At 37.3% G+C, this 20,515-nt stretch overlaps 1 protein-coding gene and 1 long non-coding RNA gene across 3 annotated transcripts in view; one reads left to right on the top strand and one right to left on the bottom strand.

Moving 5' to 3' along the window:
- Window positions 1-4,847: 4,847 nt before the first annotated feature.
- LOC116655229 lies at window positions 4,848-5,903 on the bottom strand. The gene is made up of 2 exons (XR_004310371.2): window positions 5,787-5,903; window positions 4,848-5,729 (listed from the first exon to the last, which is right to left on the bottom strand). It is a non-coding gene; the product is annotated as an uncharacterized LOC116655229 (long non-coding RNA).
- A 1,129-nt stretch (window positions 5,904-7,032) lies between these two features.
- LOC26514491 (receptor tyrosine-protein kinase erbB-4) overlaps window positions 7,033-20,515 on the top strand; it is a 30,202-nt gene continuing 16,719 nt past the window's right edge. The window contains exons 1-2 of one of the 2 annotated variants that reach the window (XM_044716062.1): window positions 7,033-7,429; window positions 7,583-7,701. In XM_044716062.1, the coding sequence (XP_044571997.1) occupies window positions 7,590-7,701 (112 nt within the window). In that variant the 5' untranslated portion in view covers window positions 7,033-7,429; window positions 7,583-7,589. Of the gene's footprint in view, window positions 7,702-20,515 lie in introns of both variants that reach the window. The other variant, XM_044716061.1, reaches the window with a different exon arrangement.

The following is a 20,515-nucleotide window of genomic DNA, read 5'->3' as shown; positions in this document are numbered from 1 at the left end:
GGATCCGACTTAATTGAAAGTCTGACTTCAAATCGACCTGAAGGCAGTATTCTAGTAGTCTTTCGATAATGTTCCTCACACAACTCCTATTCATGCGACAAAATCTTTTTAGAAGATGGAACTTCTTCCACTGACCACAATTTTTTCAAATTGTGATCAATTGATTCTAATATTTCTTCTTGGCAATTCAGGCTAAAGTCCGGTTGTTGAGGAGTTGAGGAATTTTCCATATATTTTCCGGATACTATCCATCCAAGGATCGTTTTTGGCAGTATGGGATGGTTCATACCTTGCTTTATTCGGCCAACGGATAAAAGATCGAAAAATGGCTTAGGTCCAATTAACATATCTCTCTGCTGAGGTTTATATAAATATGGGTCTGCTAATGCCAAGTTCTTTGGTAGGGTCCAACCTTCGAACTCGGCTCCAAATTCATTCATTTCGTCAAATTGCTTGATCTGGTCTTGCAACTCATTTGCTTAAGAAATTGTCTCATCTAAAACTTGAAGCCTGCATTCTAACTCGGTCTTTACTAGAGGAAGTGATCCAGCCTCTAAAAGTTCCTCTACCCGGCGAATTCTTTTTACTTTAACATTTAATCTTATTTTTAAATCATGAAAGGTCGTGGAATTAAGTTTGGGTTTATTACTTTCCATTCTATAAAAATTATTTCTTCTAAAAACAAGCGAATTCGATACAAATTTTAATATTTAAAATTAATTACTTAAATATATATATTTTTTTTTAAATTAATAAAATTAAATAAATTTTTAATTTTAATTTCGATACAAAAAACGAAAATAACAATAATTATATTATCTCGGATCTCGAGATAATCTTCTCTCGAGAGACAAAAAACTGTGTTTGGCCATCTCAAATGACTTGCCCAAAACGCTTGGATCCGACTTAAATGAAACTCTGACTTCAAATCGACCTGAAGGCAGTATTCTAGTAGTCTTTCGATAATGTTCCTGATGTTCAAAATCTTTTTAGAAGATGGAACTTCTTCCAATGACCAGAATTTTTTCAAATTGTGATCTATTGATTCTAATATTTCTTCATGGCAATTCAGGCTAGAGACCGGTTGTAGAGGAGTTAAGGAATTTGCAATGTATTTTCCCGATACTATCCATCCAAGGAGCGTTTTTTGCAGTATGGGATGGTTCCGACCTTGCTTTATTTAGCCAACGGACAAAAATTCGAAAAATGACTCAGCTCCAATTAACATATCTATCCGCTGAGGTTTATAAAAATATGAGTCTGTTCTTTGGTTGGGTCCAATCTTTCACGTTCATTGACTGGTCAGGGTGATAACCTGAAATGGTTTTTAAAATACAAACGTCGAACGGAAACTCGCTACCATTGACTCTCGACTTCACCACGGTGTGTATCTTTTTCTTAACTTGTGAATTAGTTTGACCAATTCCAAGCAAGTTGATGCACGATTCCTCCCTACGGATCTGTAAGCGTTGAGCAAGATCTTCTGTAATAAAATTAATTTGTGACCCTGAGTCAAGTAATGCTCGGGCCAATATGTGCTCGCCATTTTTTGTTCGAAAGCTTATGAGCGACGTCGCTAACAATACCCTTTCTAGAGCCGATGCATGCAAAGCATGTAAAGTAGAAGGGCCATCATTCGTTAACGCTGGAGGAGGATTTTCTATTGGTGGTGGTAACGCTAAGTTATTTTCAGTCACTGTAAATTGGTGCAGAAGTTTATGGTGCGATCTTGCACAGATAATAATGATCCATAAATCGAGGACACAGTGTCGATGAGACCCCTCAATGGCGACGCAGACGGCTGGAACATTTTCGGAAGGCTGAACAATTGACTTATTTGGTTCGCAAAGATGAGACATTCGTTATCATAGACTCTTTCTACACTAGCGATAGCTTTGTCATAATTTCTATCGGTGACTTGGAATGCCTTGATATTTCCTAAGGCTTCACCAGAGAGGCAAGAAATAAAATGATTTAATTTCCCAATAACAGGAATGTTCACATCTTTGTGTAACAAGGACTCGAAAAGACTTATAAAATTTTTGAACTCCGAATAATTTCCACTGAATTTTTGTAATGCCCAACTGGGAAGTCGAGCTTGAGCTGAGGCTGCAGTAGCTGGGCGGGAGTCCACATTGTATTGAAGGCTTTAAATAAGGACATAATCCTTGCCTTGGTTGTGATTGTTATTTCTACCAACTCGGCTCCAAATTCATTCATTTCGTCTAATTGCTCGATCTGGTCTTGCAACTAAAATCATCATCTCATCTAAATGCCTGCATTCTAGCTCGGTCTTTTCTAGAGGAAGTGATCCAGCTTCCAAACTTTCCTCTAAGCGGCGAATGCCGTCGTGAAGTTAATTTTGGGTTTATTACTCTCCATTCTATAAAATTATTTCTTTTCTAAAAAGAAGCGAATTCGATGCAATTTTAATATTTAAAAATTAATTTAAGTTTAAATAAATAAATAAAATTTTAATAAATAATACTATTATTTAAAATTTGTATTTTAAAGTAGTACTGCGAATTATAATTTTGTATTTTTTTATAATCATCAAGAAAGGAAAGCTAACTTCGGGCGGAGCCGAAGTTGATATACCCTTGCAGTTGAGTCGCAGTCCGCTAGGCGGCGCCACGCATCTTTTATTATTAGATATATAGCGGATCGTATATAGTCGACCGATCCTTATGAAATCTGGCATATCGAATTATTTTGCCCAAAGAGGAATCTGTACCAAGTCCCATCTTTCTAACTTAAAAAACACCAAAGTAATGCCAATTCCGATCGTTCTATGACAGCTATAGGATATAGTCGGCCGATCCTTATGAAATTTTGTACATAAAATATTTTGGTCAAATATAACATGTGGGGAAAGTCCCAACCCTCTAACTTAAAAAACACCAAAGTTATGGCATTTCCGATCAATCAGTTATATGGCAGCTATAGGATATAGTCGACCGATCCCGGCCGTTCCGACTTATATACTACCTGCAAGGAAAAGAAGTGTGTGCAAAGTTTCAACTCGATAGCTCCAAAACTGAGAGACTAGTTTGCGTAGAAACAGACAGACAGACAGACAGACGGACAGACGGACAGACGGACAGACGGACATGCTCATATCGACTCAGGAGGTGATCCTGATCAAGAATATATATACTTTATAGGGTCTGAGATGTCTCCTTCACTGCGTTGCACACTTTTGACCAAAATTATAATACTCTCTGCAAGGGTATAAAAATAATTTATTAATATTCAACCAACGAAAATAATTAATTAATTAATTAATTGTTGTTTTAAACATTTTTATTCGAAAATATATTTGATGGTAAAATTGTCATAAGGATCGGTCAACTATATGCGATCCGATATATATATATCCCTATGCTAACTTATACAGGGTGGCGCAAAAGTAACCTTCCGATGTTTTTTGGCTGTAATTTACAAAAAAATTAAAAACTTTGATTCTTTTTGTGGATTATTTTTATTTGGTCTTTTAATTTTTTTACATCAAGTCGAGAATATAATGTCATGTATTTACATGGCAAACTATGGGATCATTTGATCGTCGCCATAGTTGATTGTCATTTGTGCCCTTATTATGACATTTTCCATCATTTTGGCCAGAACTTCCGCCGATAGGTCCTAACATTCTTGACGGGTATATTTAAAAGCTGCAAGAGTTTGAGGCTTGTTGACATAAACCCGCGACTACAAAAACCGTACACAAATAAGTCTGCAGCGGTCAAATAAGGCGATCTTGCTGGTCAGTGCTGGCCGCCAAAACGGCAGATTTGGGGCCTGGAAAAATGCATCCTTCAGCATAATAGTTACCAATAACCCGCGTTCTGTAGCAGTGTAGCGTAATATTGTTTATTTACGTGTATTTCGCATGTGTTTACTACACAAATATCAAAACAGAACTGACATTAGAGGCCAATCGCATAATGTATAGCATCTTCTGATAGGAGGATTACTTTTGCGCCACCCTGTACTAGACATAGGTGTTTCTAGACTTTTTTTCTCTAATATTTATCTAATTACGGAAACCGGTCGGTTGATGTTGAAATTTGCTGAATTAGATTCGGTGATCTTTGACCCGGTATGGAAGTTCTTTAAAATTGGGATGGTAGGTTCCGGATCAAAAGGGAAGACTGCCATTTCGGCGTAGTTTGAGGAGTTTGTACCTTTAGACTCATTGATGCATTTTCTGATGTACTGGTAACGCTAATGGTTAAAGTGGAGCATACTCCTCCAATAGTCGCATTAGTGACAGCAAAAGTTCTACACCCATTAAGGTGGTAAATAACCATGTGTTATGCTATTAAGAGTTTTTAAAAGCAGCCGAATAAAAAGACGCGTTTCAAATCACATTTTCAATATTTTTATTTGGGTTCAATTTAACCCTAATCTATGCTGCTCCAATCCATTTCAAATCACGACAAAACGCAAACCAAGAGCTTGCGCAGAAGCTCTACCAAAGCTTCCCAAAGCGCTACGCTACAAATAACACTGGGGACCACTGGGAAGACAAAACAGAGAAGAATACATGTTGATAACAACAGTTTCAGCTAAGCATATTATGATTATTTTACATGCATTTTTTGGTGGCTGCTTGGCCCAACACCATGTGCTTACTGAGTCAGTATATCTATATACTGGGAATGATTCCTTAGAGGTTGATTTGATTGCAGCTGGGAAAGCTGCTGATAATAATGGCCACCAAACGTTTGGGCCAGTTTGGTTGACTAAACTGCGAAAAACTACTAATCCCAAGCAGTCGCGGTGACGGTTGTGATCGAAAGACCCGTTTGCCAAAGTTTCGAAGTTCAGAGTTTTGAAAAAATGTATTTTCACTGATTTGGAATTTTATTAACCGTTATAATATTTTATAATATAAGAAGCAATATTTAATAAAAACATTAATAAAAAAGGACTATTAAATAATTAAAAATGAAGCAAACACATGTCAAAACTAAATGTCAAATTATGATAGCAAATATTGGGAAAACTATCGATTCTTATCAATCAATCGATAAACTGAATAATCGGTAACTATCGGGAACAAACGTCGGTCTAGGTCTCGGCCACTAGTGGGTGGGTTCTTCATGCTCTTCTTCTCTGTCTCATCATAGAATTTAAAATTAATCGCAATTATCTCACCTGCGCGTTCTCTTGTTCTGAACTCCGCCGAGAAAAAATATGGTTGATTGCGATCCTCGATAAGAGTGAGGTTAAATGAGGTCTTTTAGCAGCTGAATCCGCCTACACCGTTGCTTCTAACCTCATTTTTGTCACCGATCCGACAAGCTCTCCGCTTTTCTTTCCCTTACCTCAATACGTCCGCTAAGGCTCCGTTAATCACCGTGTTCCTACAAAACTCCATTAGAGCCTCTTATCTCCTACTCTTTTTCCTTTCTTTTTAATGGGTTAAAGCAAAAAGCTTCATGTAGGCCTTCCAGACTTTCCTAACATTAACTTGATCGTGCCCGATCCACCATGTTGCTGAACTGCCACTCCTGTCACTTTTCAAACCGATATGTTTGGACGTTGCCACTCTATCTCCCTGATCTCTAAATCCCTGATCCGGCTGAACATGTTAGTCCTTTTTTAGTCCATTTTCCTTAGGATTTGAAATTTCCGGTATCTTTGTTTTTTCCGGAATTTTTTGAGATTTCTCGTTGTCTGGGATTTTAGGATCTAGGATATTTATACACCTGGTATAAATACTTCTGGAAATAAATTTTATACATCTGTATTATACATTATAATATAAGCTAATACTTAACTGTCATTTTCTTGCGTATTCAAACTTCGCCTCCGCCCGAAGTTAACTTCCCTTCCTTGCATTTGTTTTTGTATTTTGTTTATTTTTGACTATAATAAAGTGAATTGAAATAATGAATGTAAATAATAACAACGGCCGAAAATTTTCAATCTATTTGTTTCCTACACGAAAAATTTCAACTGCTCTATCACCTTTTAGCTCCACTGAACCAAAGTCTAGAACAAACATCACCCACAGATCCTGCGGGACACCTAAGAGAAGAAATTGATCACATTTTCCATATATTGAATTATGTAGGCCGTGTATTTACGTTGACCATCATTGTTTTTAGTACATTTCATTTTTTAAATGTATGTATGCCAACTAAAATAAAAAATGTCTGATTTTCAACATTTATTTTTGTGCTTCTAGATTTTTCCAAACACTTTCCAATGGAAAATTATTTTTTTTTTTAAATAATTTTTTAATTTTGGATTTAAGGTAAAAATTGAAATAATTTTATTGCTATGAAACTTGAGATCCTGCATTGGTCTCGCAGAAGAAAGCGTTCATGACCTTAAAGAAAAAAGTGAAAAAACTTTGTTAAAACTAGTTAATTAAACTTTTAACTTGTAAAAAATAGCTTAAATAAAAGCATAAGTGTTAAATTAATTAAATTAAAACGGTAATTAAATTACCGATAATCACCGAGCACTGGAGATGATGATAATATGTCGAGGACCTACAAATCGGGCAGACCTTTTGCAGACTGCAGATGTGAAAAGTATTTTTGTGTACTTAAGTCGGCGTCTTCATTTCCACGTATGCCCTGATGGCTGAGGACCCAGAGATTTTTTTTATTTTTTAAAAAAGGCAACGGTATTTTATATTCGGCTCTGCCCGAAGATAGCTTTCCTTTCTTGTTAAGATAAAATTTTCCATACTTTTTGGTTGGTGGAATGACGAGGGCCTTGATGACACCATGGGATGTCCTGGCGATTTTAAATACGCCGTTCACGTTCAGAAATTTTGGATCACCCAATTTTAAAATCAAGCGCACAGATATGGTCCCCCTAACAGAAAACAAATTATATGTTATTTGACATAATTTTTGCAAATACCACGTGAGTTTTCAACAAATTTTCAGCGATTTTTTTGTTTTTCACCATAATTTTCGTTTCCCGGCCTTGAAAATAAACTCTTTGCTAATGAGATGAACTGAGCGATGGACAACGAATCAAGATAATTCGGAGATTGTTTTTGTTTTTTGGCAAAAAACCCAAAAAAGTCTGGTAATTTAAGGAACTCTTTATAGAACTTATGGTAGGTAGAATTTGGGTGATCGTGAAAAATATGCTAGGGTGTAAATCAAACGAAACGAACTGGCGAAAGACACGCTCCAATCGCTATCGATAAGAGGTCAGAGGCGGTGATTGTATTTGACAAATGTGTATAAATCAGATAAATGACTAAAAATACTTTATGTGTGTTAAAATTGTACAACTGTGTAAGAAAAATGAAGAGTGCATCGCGACGATTAAAATATATTCGGAGTCAGTGCTCAATTCGTCAAGTCAAATGTAATTTAACCGCGTATTCTTGGATTGGTACAACTCAAAGGAACTAGAATTAAAGAAATTATTCGAAAAAACACAAAGTATTCATGTGGGTATCAGGGAGGGAACAATTTTAATGTTGGTGTGTGGTTTTAGCTATGTATATGAGCTATGAATTTCAAAAAATATGATTTAAGATTTGATTGACCTGATTGATTGATCGATATATTTTTTTAATAATGCCAAACATGTTATATTTCAGATTATATATGGCGATTATGACAAAATTTCTAAGGACAAGTTTGCTTTTGCAATTTTTTGTCTTGATTTTCGTATTTTGTAACCTTGTACATGAATGTAAACCAAATACACAACCAAATGGTAAGTCATTGAAGCTAAAAATGTCAGCTCAGCTGGTTCGTTTGATTCTGTTTTTATACTTTTAATGGTATTTTGAGGTGAAAAAAATATGGTGAAAAATATATTAATAATTCTTGAGAGTTCTGGTAACAGGAAGAAGGAAATAATCAAATTAAAAAAAAACTATTGGTGAGGAATAATACAGGAGTCGAACCCGCATGTGAAGCCGAAAATATCTGATATTAATTTTTGTGACGAAAAAAATGAAATATAGGTGGAAAAATTAAGAATTAAAACAAATAAGGACGGATAAACTTTAATTAATCTATATTTTTTGTTCCAAACTTGTATATGTTTTGGACTAAACAACTTAAATAATCCAGTAGGGAAGCACAATGAAAAGTCTTCAATTTTTGTGTCTGGAGTTAAATTTTGTATGATAGTGGACATTAAATTTTTTTCTTTTCTGATCTTACAGATTTATCTTACATAGACTTTGAAATCTGCTCCTTCAAAAATACTGCTTCTTATACAATAAGCATATATATTTTTTTTTTTTAAATCAATCAGAAGTTACATTTAAAATCTGTCCGCAGATATGGACAATAATTAAATTTAAGAATGGTAAGCATATATGGGACATAAATAAAAATCGGCCGATTTACATAGCTGAAATTTTTTTCCAGATACGAATAAGCTACGGAAATAGTTTGGCGTCAAAACAAAGTCAAAATACTTTTTTGAACTGGCACTGCAAAAATGTGGAATTTAGGGGCAGTAATGGGCGAGGCAAAAATTTGAAACAAACTTTAACTGCGCTTTACTCACAGGAGTCTTTGTGCAAAACCTTATAGCTTTATCTCTTATAGTTTTTGAAATCAATGTGTTCATATGGACAGACATAGCTTCTGCTATCGACGCTTGCTTCTAATTTTTTTACTCTTCTGGGCACTTTAAACTTGGCTCTAATCTTTCCACCAGCGTGGATTCTGCCCATTTGGCACGCCGGTCGACTCTTGAATCGCAGTTGGGTCTATCACCTATCTCACTCTCACCTCGCTATACAATTGCATTGATTAGGGACTTCCTTTTGCTTTTGCAGACTAGCACGGCAAGTTGATTCCGCACTTTCTGTAATTAAACTGTTATTATTTATAACCTCACACTTTCAGTTTTCTAAGCACAGAATTTCTTGGGCGTGGCATGACGTGCCTTATGTCTGATCCTCCGCTGTTGGTATGTACGGAAGACCGCTTCCAGAACCGATACTTTTACCGCGTCTTTTTTGTTAAATAAAAGACCAGGCTTCTGCTCCGGCCGCCTTTTACCCTCACTCTTTTTGCGGCCAACCCTTTCCCTTCCCTTTTTTCGACTGTAGTGGCGCTCCTAAACTTCAGAATCCATGCCGATTCCCTGGCTTGAGATTTGATGGTACAGCAGATATCTTCAGGTTTACCGTTTTTAGCCTCCTGAATACCATCTTCAAGTGGTACATATGCTTCTCCCTTATGCGTCCGAGCCACGAGTCTTTGTGACACCCGAACGGCATCACTTTCCACAGGTATTGTCCTTTTTTGGTACTGTGAAAGCAGTGTACTGTCAATATCCATCCTTTAGGTCGAGGCTGCTAAAAAATCTCGCCTCCCTAAGCTGCTCCAAAATGAAAGTGATTCGTAGCATTATCATTCTCATTTTTGGGATAATACCTCTCATCTCATGACAGCTCTCCTTTAAATTGTGAGAGGCAGCTCCTTGCAATTCTTGCTCTTCTCTCTGCGGCTAGGACGGCTGAACAATTCTTGCCCATTAGCAGCATTCTCCTACAGAACAGAATCCTCGCTTTTTTGTTGTATGTCGCTGGCGCTCGCTATCCAATGATGCTCCTCTGCCGTACTCGGTTCACTGATACGCATTGCTGAATTTGTGGCGGGCCTTAGACTCGGCGTCGCGCCTCCTTTACACTAGGGAACTGCAGTTCCTACGTACCAGAGAGTCTGGACCAGGAGACTTCTGACCGGACTGTGGATTTCCCCGATCGGTTTCCTTGACGAGCTTGAGTTCCCGAGTCGGCCAACCCTCGCTTTGAAGGATCACGCCTGTTCATTGCATGAGAGACCCGGTTAGCCGTTCGCTTGGCGAAACGGTCCGCTTAACCGCATTCTCCCGAACTCCCTGCTCCAATCTGTGATCTCCGGAGCTGGACTTTGCTGGCCCTTTCATATTTCTGCTAAGCTTCCTGAAATTGGCTTTAAACTTCCTTTGGGATCAACACAAAAAATGTCCGAGGTCGGTCGACTATATCCTTTAAAACTGATTTTTACGAAAAGCCACCATTTTTATGGTATTTTATATATTTTACTTTTAAGAAAACTAATCCGACCTGCCGAGTTTTATAAAGATCGGTTGACTATAATATTCTAAAGCTGCCATAAACTAAACATATGTATGACTGATCCGAAATGACACAATCTTTGTGTCTTTAAAAATAAAAGATTGAATTTCTTTGAAATTATTCGATCTTTAATAAGTATAATAATATGAACTACTAATTAAAGGCAAGAGTGTATAATTTTTTCCATTTTATACCCAGGGTATTATAGGGTATTATAATTTTGGTGAAAGGTGCACAACGCAGTGAAGCAAATCTGCCAAATAAGTTTATTTTATATGTGCAATTTTATACACCTATATAGCATTTTTTGTCTGCATTAGGCATTGGATATGCTTGGGTATTATGGGAGTCTAAGTGTTTAATCGGATAGCGCAATTTTAAAAAAACCCCGAGCGTTCAAAAATTCTTCAAGTCAATATGGGAATAAGAATAAAAATATATACAAATCCTCTAAAAATCTCACCGCTAAACTTTCGATTTTATTTATTAAAATAAAGTAAAAAAGTTAAAAAGATTTACTCAATATTTTCAAGTTTGTTGCAAGCATATATGAACTAAAGCTCAAAAAAATTCCCCATCAAATATGTATGTGTACGTAACACCAAGTTTCACCGGTAGCTGCAAAAAAAATTGGTAGCTCCACTTATAGGACTATATCATAAGTTAACGAATTTTGCCAGAAACCACTGTGCACGGCAGTCCACGAGGTGACGACCTGCATGGCTTGGCGTGCGCGAGGCATCCGATCTGAATGAATTATGTACCAATCGAAAGGTATTGTTTTAATTAGATAATTTTTGTCTAAACTTTTTCCAAAAGTCGTTTAGTTTGGGAGAAATTATGACGAAAGTAACACAAATTTTGAATCACTAAATTGGGTCATTTTAATCCCCAGATAAAATATTCGCATTCTACTTCTAAAGACGCGTCGATTGGTACCTCAACCCGTTCCGGTTGTTTATTCGCACTATTTTTTTCTTGGGAATCAGAAAAAAAATTTCAGATGTTTGTTACTAAAATATGAGCAACTTTTGTTTACAACTTTTTGAAATACCTTAAGTTTACGTTAAAAAATTAAAAAAAAATTTGCGCAGCCACCTGTGACTATATTTATACCTATGTATATTTGATGGGGAATTTCTTTTTTGAGCTTGTGCATTTGTGTGCAATAAACTTGAAAATATGGAGTACATTCTTTCAACTTTTACTCTATTTGAATACATAAAATCGAAACTTTGGCAAAGGAATTTGTTGAGGATTTATATATATTATATTTATATTCTGATTCTCATTTTGACTAGCACAATTTTTGATCGCTTGGATTATTTTGAGATAGAGCTATCCGATTCGACAATTAGACTCCCATGATACCCTAGCAATCCAGTTTTTGTCAAAATTTGTCCACGCCCCTTTCACCCCCAATTTAAAATCTTACTAATAACTAATTTATAACTACACAACAAAATTTAGCCAAATCTAACTACACAACAAAATTCAGCCAAATCGGATATTTCCGATTTTAATAAATATTTTATTTATTAGTTTTTAGTTGAATTTGGGGGAAAAAAAGATAAATTTAAAATTTTCATTAAATTGGAGCTATCATTGGAGTTTTTTTTTTCTGATTAAATTTACTAATCACTAATACTAATTCTGTTGAATACGAGTCAATTACTAACTAAACAAACTAACTAACGAACTTAAAAAAAATGTCCCCGTTTTTCTTTTGCAGAGGGTGTTATAATTTTTGTCAAACGTGTGCAACTCAATAAAGGACCCTATAAACTATATACACTTTTATCAGGATCACTGCCTCACTCTGTCTGCCTATTTTTTTGGCCCGAACTAGTCCCTCAGTTATAAAGCTATCGAATTTAAACTTTACACACATCCTTCTTTATTTTGCACGCAGTATATAAGTCGACTGATCCAAGATTGGTTGACTGTATCCTATACCAGCCATATAAGTGAACGATCCAAAATGTAACAACTTTGGTATTTTGGAAAATAGAACTTTACCAAATTTTTTATATAGTAATATATTAACTCTCACAACGATTGTCTTTTTGGAGTTTTAATTGAATTTTGGGAGAATTTTTAATAAAAATTTTTAAACTAATGTTCCAAATTCCAAACCTTTGCAAATTAAAAATACGTATAAATTCAGAACCACTAAAGCTATCGAAACATACTTAACATATTTGGAAATGTGTTTAATTATTCCACTTTATGGAATGTCAATATCTATGGAGTAAATAAAAAGAGTTTTGGTGTTTATCCTTACATTTAAAGTATTGCTAACTGTGTAAATCGCCTGTCCAGAGGAGGGTTACTTTAATATTCTACATATTATGTGTCCTTTTTAAATAATTGAAGAAATATATATACAAAAAACAACTGATATCATGGGAAAACCCATCTTGACGGGGTAAAACACCAATAGCGACCCTGCATGGCAAGCTCAAAATATCTGATATCAACTTTGGAAAAAATATTCTTATTCGGCATGAAACACAAAAAAACACAAGAAAAACAAAAAAATCAGGCACGTGCCGGGTAAGAATATTTTTTATGTGCAATTTTGTACACCTAAATAGAATTTTTTTCCTACCAAAATTGATATCAGATATTTTGGGCTTGGCATGCAGGATCGTCACCGGAATTTTACCTCGACAAGAGGTTTTTCTACATAATAAGCAATATATTAAAAGTTGCGTTATCTCAAGGGCATATCTCAACGTGCAACGTAAATAAGATCAAATAAGCCAATTTTGAAATTTTGTGAAAAAAATTCTTTTTTGTGTTTTTGTTTGTCTACTATTAAGACATTTGATCTCAAAAAAATTTAAATAGATTTTACTAAAACGTTTTTAACGGTGTAAAGCACGTATTAATACAGTGGGTTGTGTCAGTTTCTTTACTTCATCTGCGTGAGTACCATGGGAGCTATGTGCCAAATCAAACTCTACTTATATAGTGTCAGAGATCTACACGATCCCTAAATAAAAAAAAGGTCAATATGGGAATCAGAATATAAATATATATAACCAGCCTAAAAAATAGTCTATGACATAACCTATAAACTTAGTTTATTAATTCCTCATGCGATTTGGCTAATATTGGTTTTCCAGATATAAATTAGCTTTACACATAGTTGGCATTGAAACTTTTCAAAATACTTTTCTGACCTTCGCTGCAAAAATATACCGAATAATGCTAAACAAACTTAATCTATGTATTATAGCAGTCTATAATATCGTTTGTAGCCTTTGAGATCTACGCATGCATACTTTTAGAAGGACAAACACACAGACGGACAAACAGTCATGAAACGGACAAACAACCGACTTGGCTGTTGATACTGATCAAGATATATATAATTTATAGAGTCGGAGATGATTCTTCTCCCTGTTACATACATTCACATGACTATAATATACCCTTGTACTCCACGATTACCGGTATTTAAACAATTTTTATACATTGTTCAATAATTGTTATAAAAAAGTCTATATACAAAGGTACACAAACGTAGACATTGAAAAATATTCTTATTCGCATATTGTCGGGTCAAAAAGCAGCACACGGCATAGATTAAATCACTTAAATATAAAAAAATATAGTTGTATTATCTTTATTTATTTTTCACTATTGTTGGTCGCAAGCCGACTCTTGTCGGCCACTCGGCTTTAAAGGGCTTCATATGTAGCATTAAGACAGCGAGCTTTCGCTCAGCCAATTTCTAAGGCGGGCTTACTCTGCCTTGGCGAGGATAGGCGACTCGGTCTGGCCGTTCCGACTGATACTATTAGTTTGAACTTTGAAAAGGGTATCCTCCAGATTTGATACCCTCCAGGTATCATCAATTCATTGAGGATATGTGGCTCAGTGGCATCGCTCGGATGGCTTTCAGATAAATTTAATGCCCACATAAAAGCCTTTAAAAAAATTCCTCCTTCAAGATTGGACCTAGCTACCCAGGCCAACTAGGAGAAGGTCGAATACCTCGAATTCGGACCTAATCCTTACTTGGGATGTCTATGGCTGAATTTTTGGAGCAGCGATGCCAGTACTCTCGAGGCTATGGATTTGGCCATGGTCGCCTACGGCGCCAGCACTCATATGGGGAAGACGTTGAGTTGTAATTAATTAGTAGATCGTCCGTTTATCATCACTAATTCACCTTACTCTACCTGTATATTAGGCGGTGGGTGGTTGCCAGGTCGTAGTTGTGGGACAGCCTTACTGGCACAGCGTACATTCTCGTTTGGAGTCGTGCTGGAGTTTTTTTTCCTTGCTGAGCACTATTAGATTTCAGGATCGCAGGTGCACGTGATTACGTCCAGACTGTCTAGGTCAGCTGCAACTTCGTAGATGCAAATCGTACATGGCAGTGTCTGGCATTGGAGACCACTGACTTCGCGACAGACGGATTCTCTGTTGATGTGCTCCTACGAACGCTGTCATCGCCGCCAACATCATTGACGGTCCAGCCGAGTTTTATCTTGGATGTCTCCAATTGGGAATATTCAGTCCAACCTCACCTTGGCTGATCCATGTTTTTCCGACCGCAACGCGTTGTATATTCTAGAAGCTGCTGCATGTTATGGGTAATCCAGCTCTCAGCTGTCCTACCGTTGCTGCAGAAAATCCGTCATGGATGGGTTTGTGTGGGGGATGTTCACGTCTGAAGAAAAAGTCCTTCGTGGGCCACAGCCCGCAAGCACGTTGTAAAGAGCCAGCTGGATGAGCGCTTAGAGTGTCTGCTCCGTAAATTATGGAAAATCAAAGACTGCGCCGAGCCCATTATGAAGTGGACGAAGGAGGAGTTGCGAAGCGCATTCAGGCTACATTCTGCTCGGCTCGAGTCAGTCGCCTACTCTGTTAGGTTTCCGCTGAAAGGTAGCTCTGCGTTGCTAGGTAAATCCTACTCCCAAGCCGTGCGGCGATTTTTCTCCCTCGAAAGGAAGTTTTGCCGTCACCCTCAATTGAAGAATCAGCATGCTGAATAAAGGAAGTATTTAGATTTGGGGCATATGTCTCCAGTCCCGCCTAGTGCATGACCCATCACAAGGTATTTCGTACCGCGTCACTGTGTTTTGAAGGAGGACAGTTCAACAACTAAGATCAGAGTTGTTTTTGATGGTTCGGCTGCCATTCACTTCTGGCTACTCGTTGAATGAAGTGTTGATTTCTGGTCCAGTTTATCCAACCATCATTTTTTTCACCTCGAGTTTCCAAAGGGGTGCGGAAATTCTGCGTCGCGATTTTATATTGATAATCTAATTTCCGGAGGTAGCTCTATAGATAAGACTATCAACATAATGCAGCAAACATCCAAGATCCTCGCCAAGGGCCAATTTTGGTTGAGAAAGTGGTGCTCCATTTTTCTGAAGTGCTCTCTGACGTTCCGGAAGAAGATCGGGACTCATTCCTACGGTTTGATGATGGCAGCAATTTTACGAAGACTCTGGGCCTAGCTTGGGATCCTGCTGATTGCTTGCTATTTTCGTTTGGAGGGCTTTAGTCAATGCGCCCACTAGGCGCATCATTCTGTCCTGAATCGCCCGGCTGTATGAGCCGTTAGGACTTGTTTGACATGTCATTACGAAGGCAAAGATCTTTCTTCAGAAGCTATCTCATGAGAAGTTTTTCTGGGATGAAAGTCATCCTCAAGCTTTTCACCCCGATTGGGAGATGCTTTTTTGCGGCTTCATGGCGCAGCGTGCCGAATTCCTAGATGGTCATTATCATCACAGTCTGAATTGGATATTCATGGATTTTGTCACACCAGAATCGAAGCTTATGGTGCTGGCGTTTATTTCGTATCGAAGGGAAACAACGTCAAAGAGTACTCTGCTTAAAGTCTCGAGTCGCACCTCTAGAGCCTATATTCTAAGGCGGACTCACTCTTGCCCTTTTATCTCTATTTAATTTTATGTGCATAAGCATAATAAATTTGAGCTTTTGTCTCACTCCATTTTCATGTGCGCCCATAAGTAAACACATAATAATTTTGTCGGGTCAGGCAGCAGCCACTGCATAAATTTAATATAAATGTAAAATATAGCTTAGCATGTAAATAATTATAGCTTAGCATATAATCATTTTTCTCATATCTTTTGTTAGTCGCAAGCCGACTCTTCTCGGCCGCTCGGCTTTATTTTATTGTTGTCATTAAGTTAACGAGCTTTCGCCCGCCCTATGCTAAAAGGCGGGCCCACTTGTACTCTTTATCTCAGTGTATACGCATAATAAATCGGAGCTTTCTGTCTCCATTTCATATGCAAATAAATAGACATTTTTTATAACGTTGTGAAACAAATAACTACTTTGTTATTATTTTGGATAAAAGGTCATTGAAAAATCTCAATGACCAAACAAACTTTTTAAAAATGACACAGGCCAACAGCAAAAAATCTCCACGCATAATTTCACCTGCTCCATAACCTTTAAGCTCCCCTGAATCAAAGTTCAGAACAAACATAGGTTCTATCACCCACAGTTTCCGCGGTACACCTAAGAGAAGAAATCGATCAAATTTTACCATATATTGAATTATGTAGGCCGTGTAATGCAGATGACCATCATTGTTTCTAGTACATATCATTTTTAAAATGTATGTGTACCAACTAAAATTAATAAATGGTATCTAGCAGTTACCATATCTTTGGAATACTCATCCAAAGTTGAAATCTCAGATTTTCTACATTAATTTTTGGTCTCTATGATTTTTCCCAAACATTTTTCTATGGAAGATTTTTATTTTCTTATTGAAATCAGTAGACATACTATGTTTTAATTTTGAGTTTAGGAAAAACGCGAAAAATTTTATTGAATTTATTATAGGTGGATAAACAATATTTTCTTCAATTAAATTAGAGTTTTTAATCTCATATTTTCAAAAAGTCATGGCTATCAACAACTTCTAAGAAGCTTTACTAAACAAGCTGAATCTGCAATAGATACGTTTTGAACAAAGAAACAGTTTTAGATAGCCATGACTTTTTGAAAATATGAGATTAAACACTTCTTCTCTTTATCTCAAAGCGGACAGACGTGTTTTTTTTGTGCGCACTGCGTTGTCATAAAATTTGCTTATTAGATTTCCATAAACAATCGGTGTTTATTTCTATTCACTTAAAAAAATAAAAATAATAAAAAATTGCAATTCATAGATCCGTATCGCTTTGCGTGTGCAGTGATATATTTAGAGGTAAAATAATAATTTTATACATTTTTTTTCCAAACATAGCCCTGCTTTGCTTCTTCATCTCTTACGGTGTTGCTTCTATTCTATTGCTCCTATTTCTCGCTCAATAGAGATTCTTATCTCTATTCTTTGCATTTTACTAACTCGTACTAACTGCTCTCTTCAATCTCCCCTTTTCATTTCCCTGGTACAGTGGTACAAGGTTCATCAATATTATTAATAAATTAATTATTGAAATTTTAATAATTTTTAATAAATTAATTATTTAAATTTTTAATAATTATGGAATTTAAATTGGTCTGCGCATTGAAGTCTTGTAATAAGACAATCTCGTCTTCCCAGCCTACCATCCATTGCTGGCTCTGTGAAAACGTTTTACACGCTAAGTGTGCCGGGTTCACGGCCTCAGTTTCGGATGCAATCCTTGCACCACGTAGGTCTGGTCTCCACTTTTGCTGTGACGGTTGTCGTGCTGTTCAGGACGAAATGAGATCGTTCATGAGGCAGACTAAAAGCGGATTCAAGGAGTTCATTAGTGGTTTTCGAAAAATCAATGACCAACTCTGTGCGCTTGATACACAGTTTAGTAGTCTTCAACTACTAAATGAGTCTCCAAAACGTAAGAAATCCGCTTTTAGTGATGTGCTCGGGTCGAATAATCTTCAGCCTGCTCAGCCGACAACTATGCAGCCGCTTATATCTCTGGCCACCCCAAGGGCCGGACCTGAGAAAAATTCTGCTTCCGAATATCTCAGTATTAATGAGAAATCGTCCGATATGTCCTCTGTGGCATCGCTTCAAGTGATCCCAGACCCAATAATGCAAACCCCTGTAACAGTCACCAAACAGGGCAATCAACCGCCCGGACCCCCGGTACGTACTGATGCCGCAGTATTAGTTACGGCGGCACCAAAACCCTTGCAGGTGATCCCACCATCGAAACATATTTTTGTTTCCCGGCTTCCCCTGATACTTCTGAGATTGATATCTCGGCTTACATCAAAGCCAAAACAAAAGTCAAAATATTCATACACCAGGCACACGTCATCTTTCAAAATACGTGTGCCTTTGCAGATGTTCAAGACGATTTGTTCCGCCAGCTTTTGGCCAGAGAATATTTTCGTCTAAGAACATCAGCCAAGTACGGTGAAAAAAAAGACCAATCCTATGGGTGTAAAACTCCCACATGTTACGGCCACTGATCAATCTTCCACCATCTTCCTCAGTTTCAAAAAACCAATGTCTTCACTAACACTTACCTATCAGAATACAAGAGGGTTACGTAGTAAACTTCCCAAACTGTATTCTGATAGTTCTTTCTTTGCATCTCACATTATTGTATTTACAGAAACTTGGTTAAAGCCGGAGATCTTAAGCTCCGAAGCTTTTCCTAGTAGGTACACCACTTTCAGATGTGATAGAACTCTGCGAAGAGGAGGTGGAGTGTTAATCTCTGTAGACTCCAAACTCGCTTCTGAAGAGGTAAAATCACAAGAGTTTGGTGACATTGAATTCCTTTACATCAAAATCACTTTGTCCGATCAATCTTTGTATGTTACCTGTTCTTACATACCACCTTCGTCCGAACCGCCAACATACTGGCAACATTTGTCCGCTATTCGTTTGGTTTTCGATCGTCTGTCTGATGGTGACCAGCTGATAGCTCTGGGTGACTTTAATATCCCAGAACTTATGTGGTCAAATGTTGAAAATTCACCGTCTTTACAGCTTAACTCCCACCACGACTTCCCTGCGGGCATGTTTGGCATGTCACTCGGGCAAAGTAACCACGTTAGAAATTCTTTAGGTCGGCTGCTGGACTTATGTTTCGTTTCTGATCCTGATGGAATTACTCTTTCCAGAACTTTGCCCCTTTCTAACCCTGAGGATCCATATCATCCCACTCTTGAGTTTTCAATTGAAAAAAAACTCCTTAATTGACCTTAAGTCTACAGTTAAATCTCATAAAGTTCGTTTCTTTCGTAAGGCTGACTTTATTAAATTAAATAAGTTAATTTCGGAATTTGATTGGTTTGATTTACTGGCATGCGATGATATAAACTTAGCATTCCAAAAATTTTAATAATATAATGTAACGGAAATATCCGTCCGCTTCAACGAATCCGCCTTGGTGAATGAACTTTAGAAGTGACATAGTAGGAATTGTTCATTGGGTCGAGTATATCACAAAACCATTTTTGAAATATTTCTAACATACACTGTGTTATCTGGCTGGACAGTTAGTTATTCAAGATACTTAGCAGCTCGGTCCAATTTCACCGTGCATAACGCAGAATGTTATAGGAGTTATATTCGCCGCTGCAGGATTCAGTTTACTCAGGATCCGAAGCAGCTTTATAACTTTGTAAACACTAAGCGTAAACATGTATCTTTTCCCCCACTGCTTACGTTTGAGAACTCTTATGCGAACACTGATCAGGCAATGGCCAATCTCTTTGCACAGTTTTTTCAAACTACTTATTCACCTAGAAGCAGCTCAACTCAGCCTTACACTTATAATATTTAATCAGCCAATCTTATATTTCGCCCATCTTTCGATCAAAGTGATGTGTTATCGGATCATCTTAAGGTCAAGCCCGTGTATTCGCCAGGCTCTGATGGAGTACCAGGCTGTGTTCTGAAGAACTGCGCCGAGGCTCTGTGTAAACCGCTCGTTAAACTCTTTAATCTATCGCTGGAAACTTCGATCTTTCCCCTTATGTGGAAGGAATGTTTCATTATTCCGCTGCATAAAAAAGGGAAAAAATCCGACGGTGCGAATTATAGAGGCATCTCTAAATTGTCAGCAATTCCAAAGCTTTTTGAAAAACTTATCACTCCACATTTGCAACACCTATGTAGTTCAATAATAACTCCGTGCCAGCATGGCTTCATGAAGCGCCGCTCCACCACTACCAACTTATTGGAGCTAACATCTTTTATCACGGATGGCTTCCGGAATGGCTTACAAACAGACGTCATTTACACTGATTTCAGTAAAGCATTAGCTTTGCTCTGTTAACCATTCGCTTCTTATAAGTAAGCTCAGTCTTTTGGGTTTCCCAACTGATCTTCTTATCTGGATTTCGAGCTACTTATCAGGGAGAACCCAACGTGTTTTCTTTAAAGATGTTACCTCGCGTTTAGTCCGCGCCACATCGGGGGTGCCCCAAGGAAGCCATCTTGGACCCCTACTTTTTACTCTGTTTATTAACGACTTGCCCCTTGCC

Source organism: Drosophila ananassae, chromosome 3R (genome assembly GCF_017639315.1).
Source record: "Drosophila ananassae strain 14024-0371.13 chromosome 3R, ASM1763931v2, whole genome shotgun sequence".
In the NCBI taxonomy this organism is placed as follows: Eukaryota; Metazoa; Arthropoda; class Insecta; order Diptera; family Drosophilidae; genus Drosophila; species Drosophila ananassae.
This window is presented reverse-complemented; position numbering and strand designations above follow the sequence as displayed.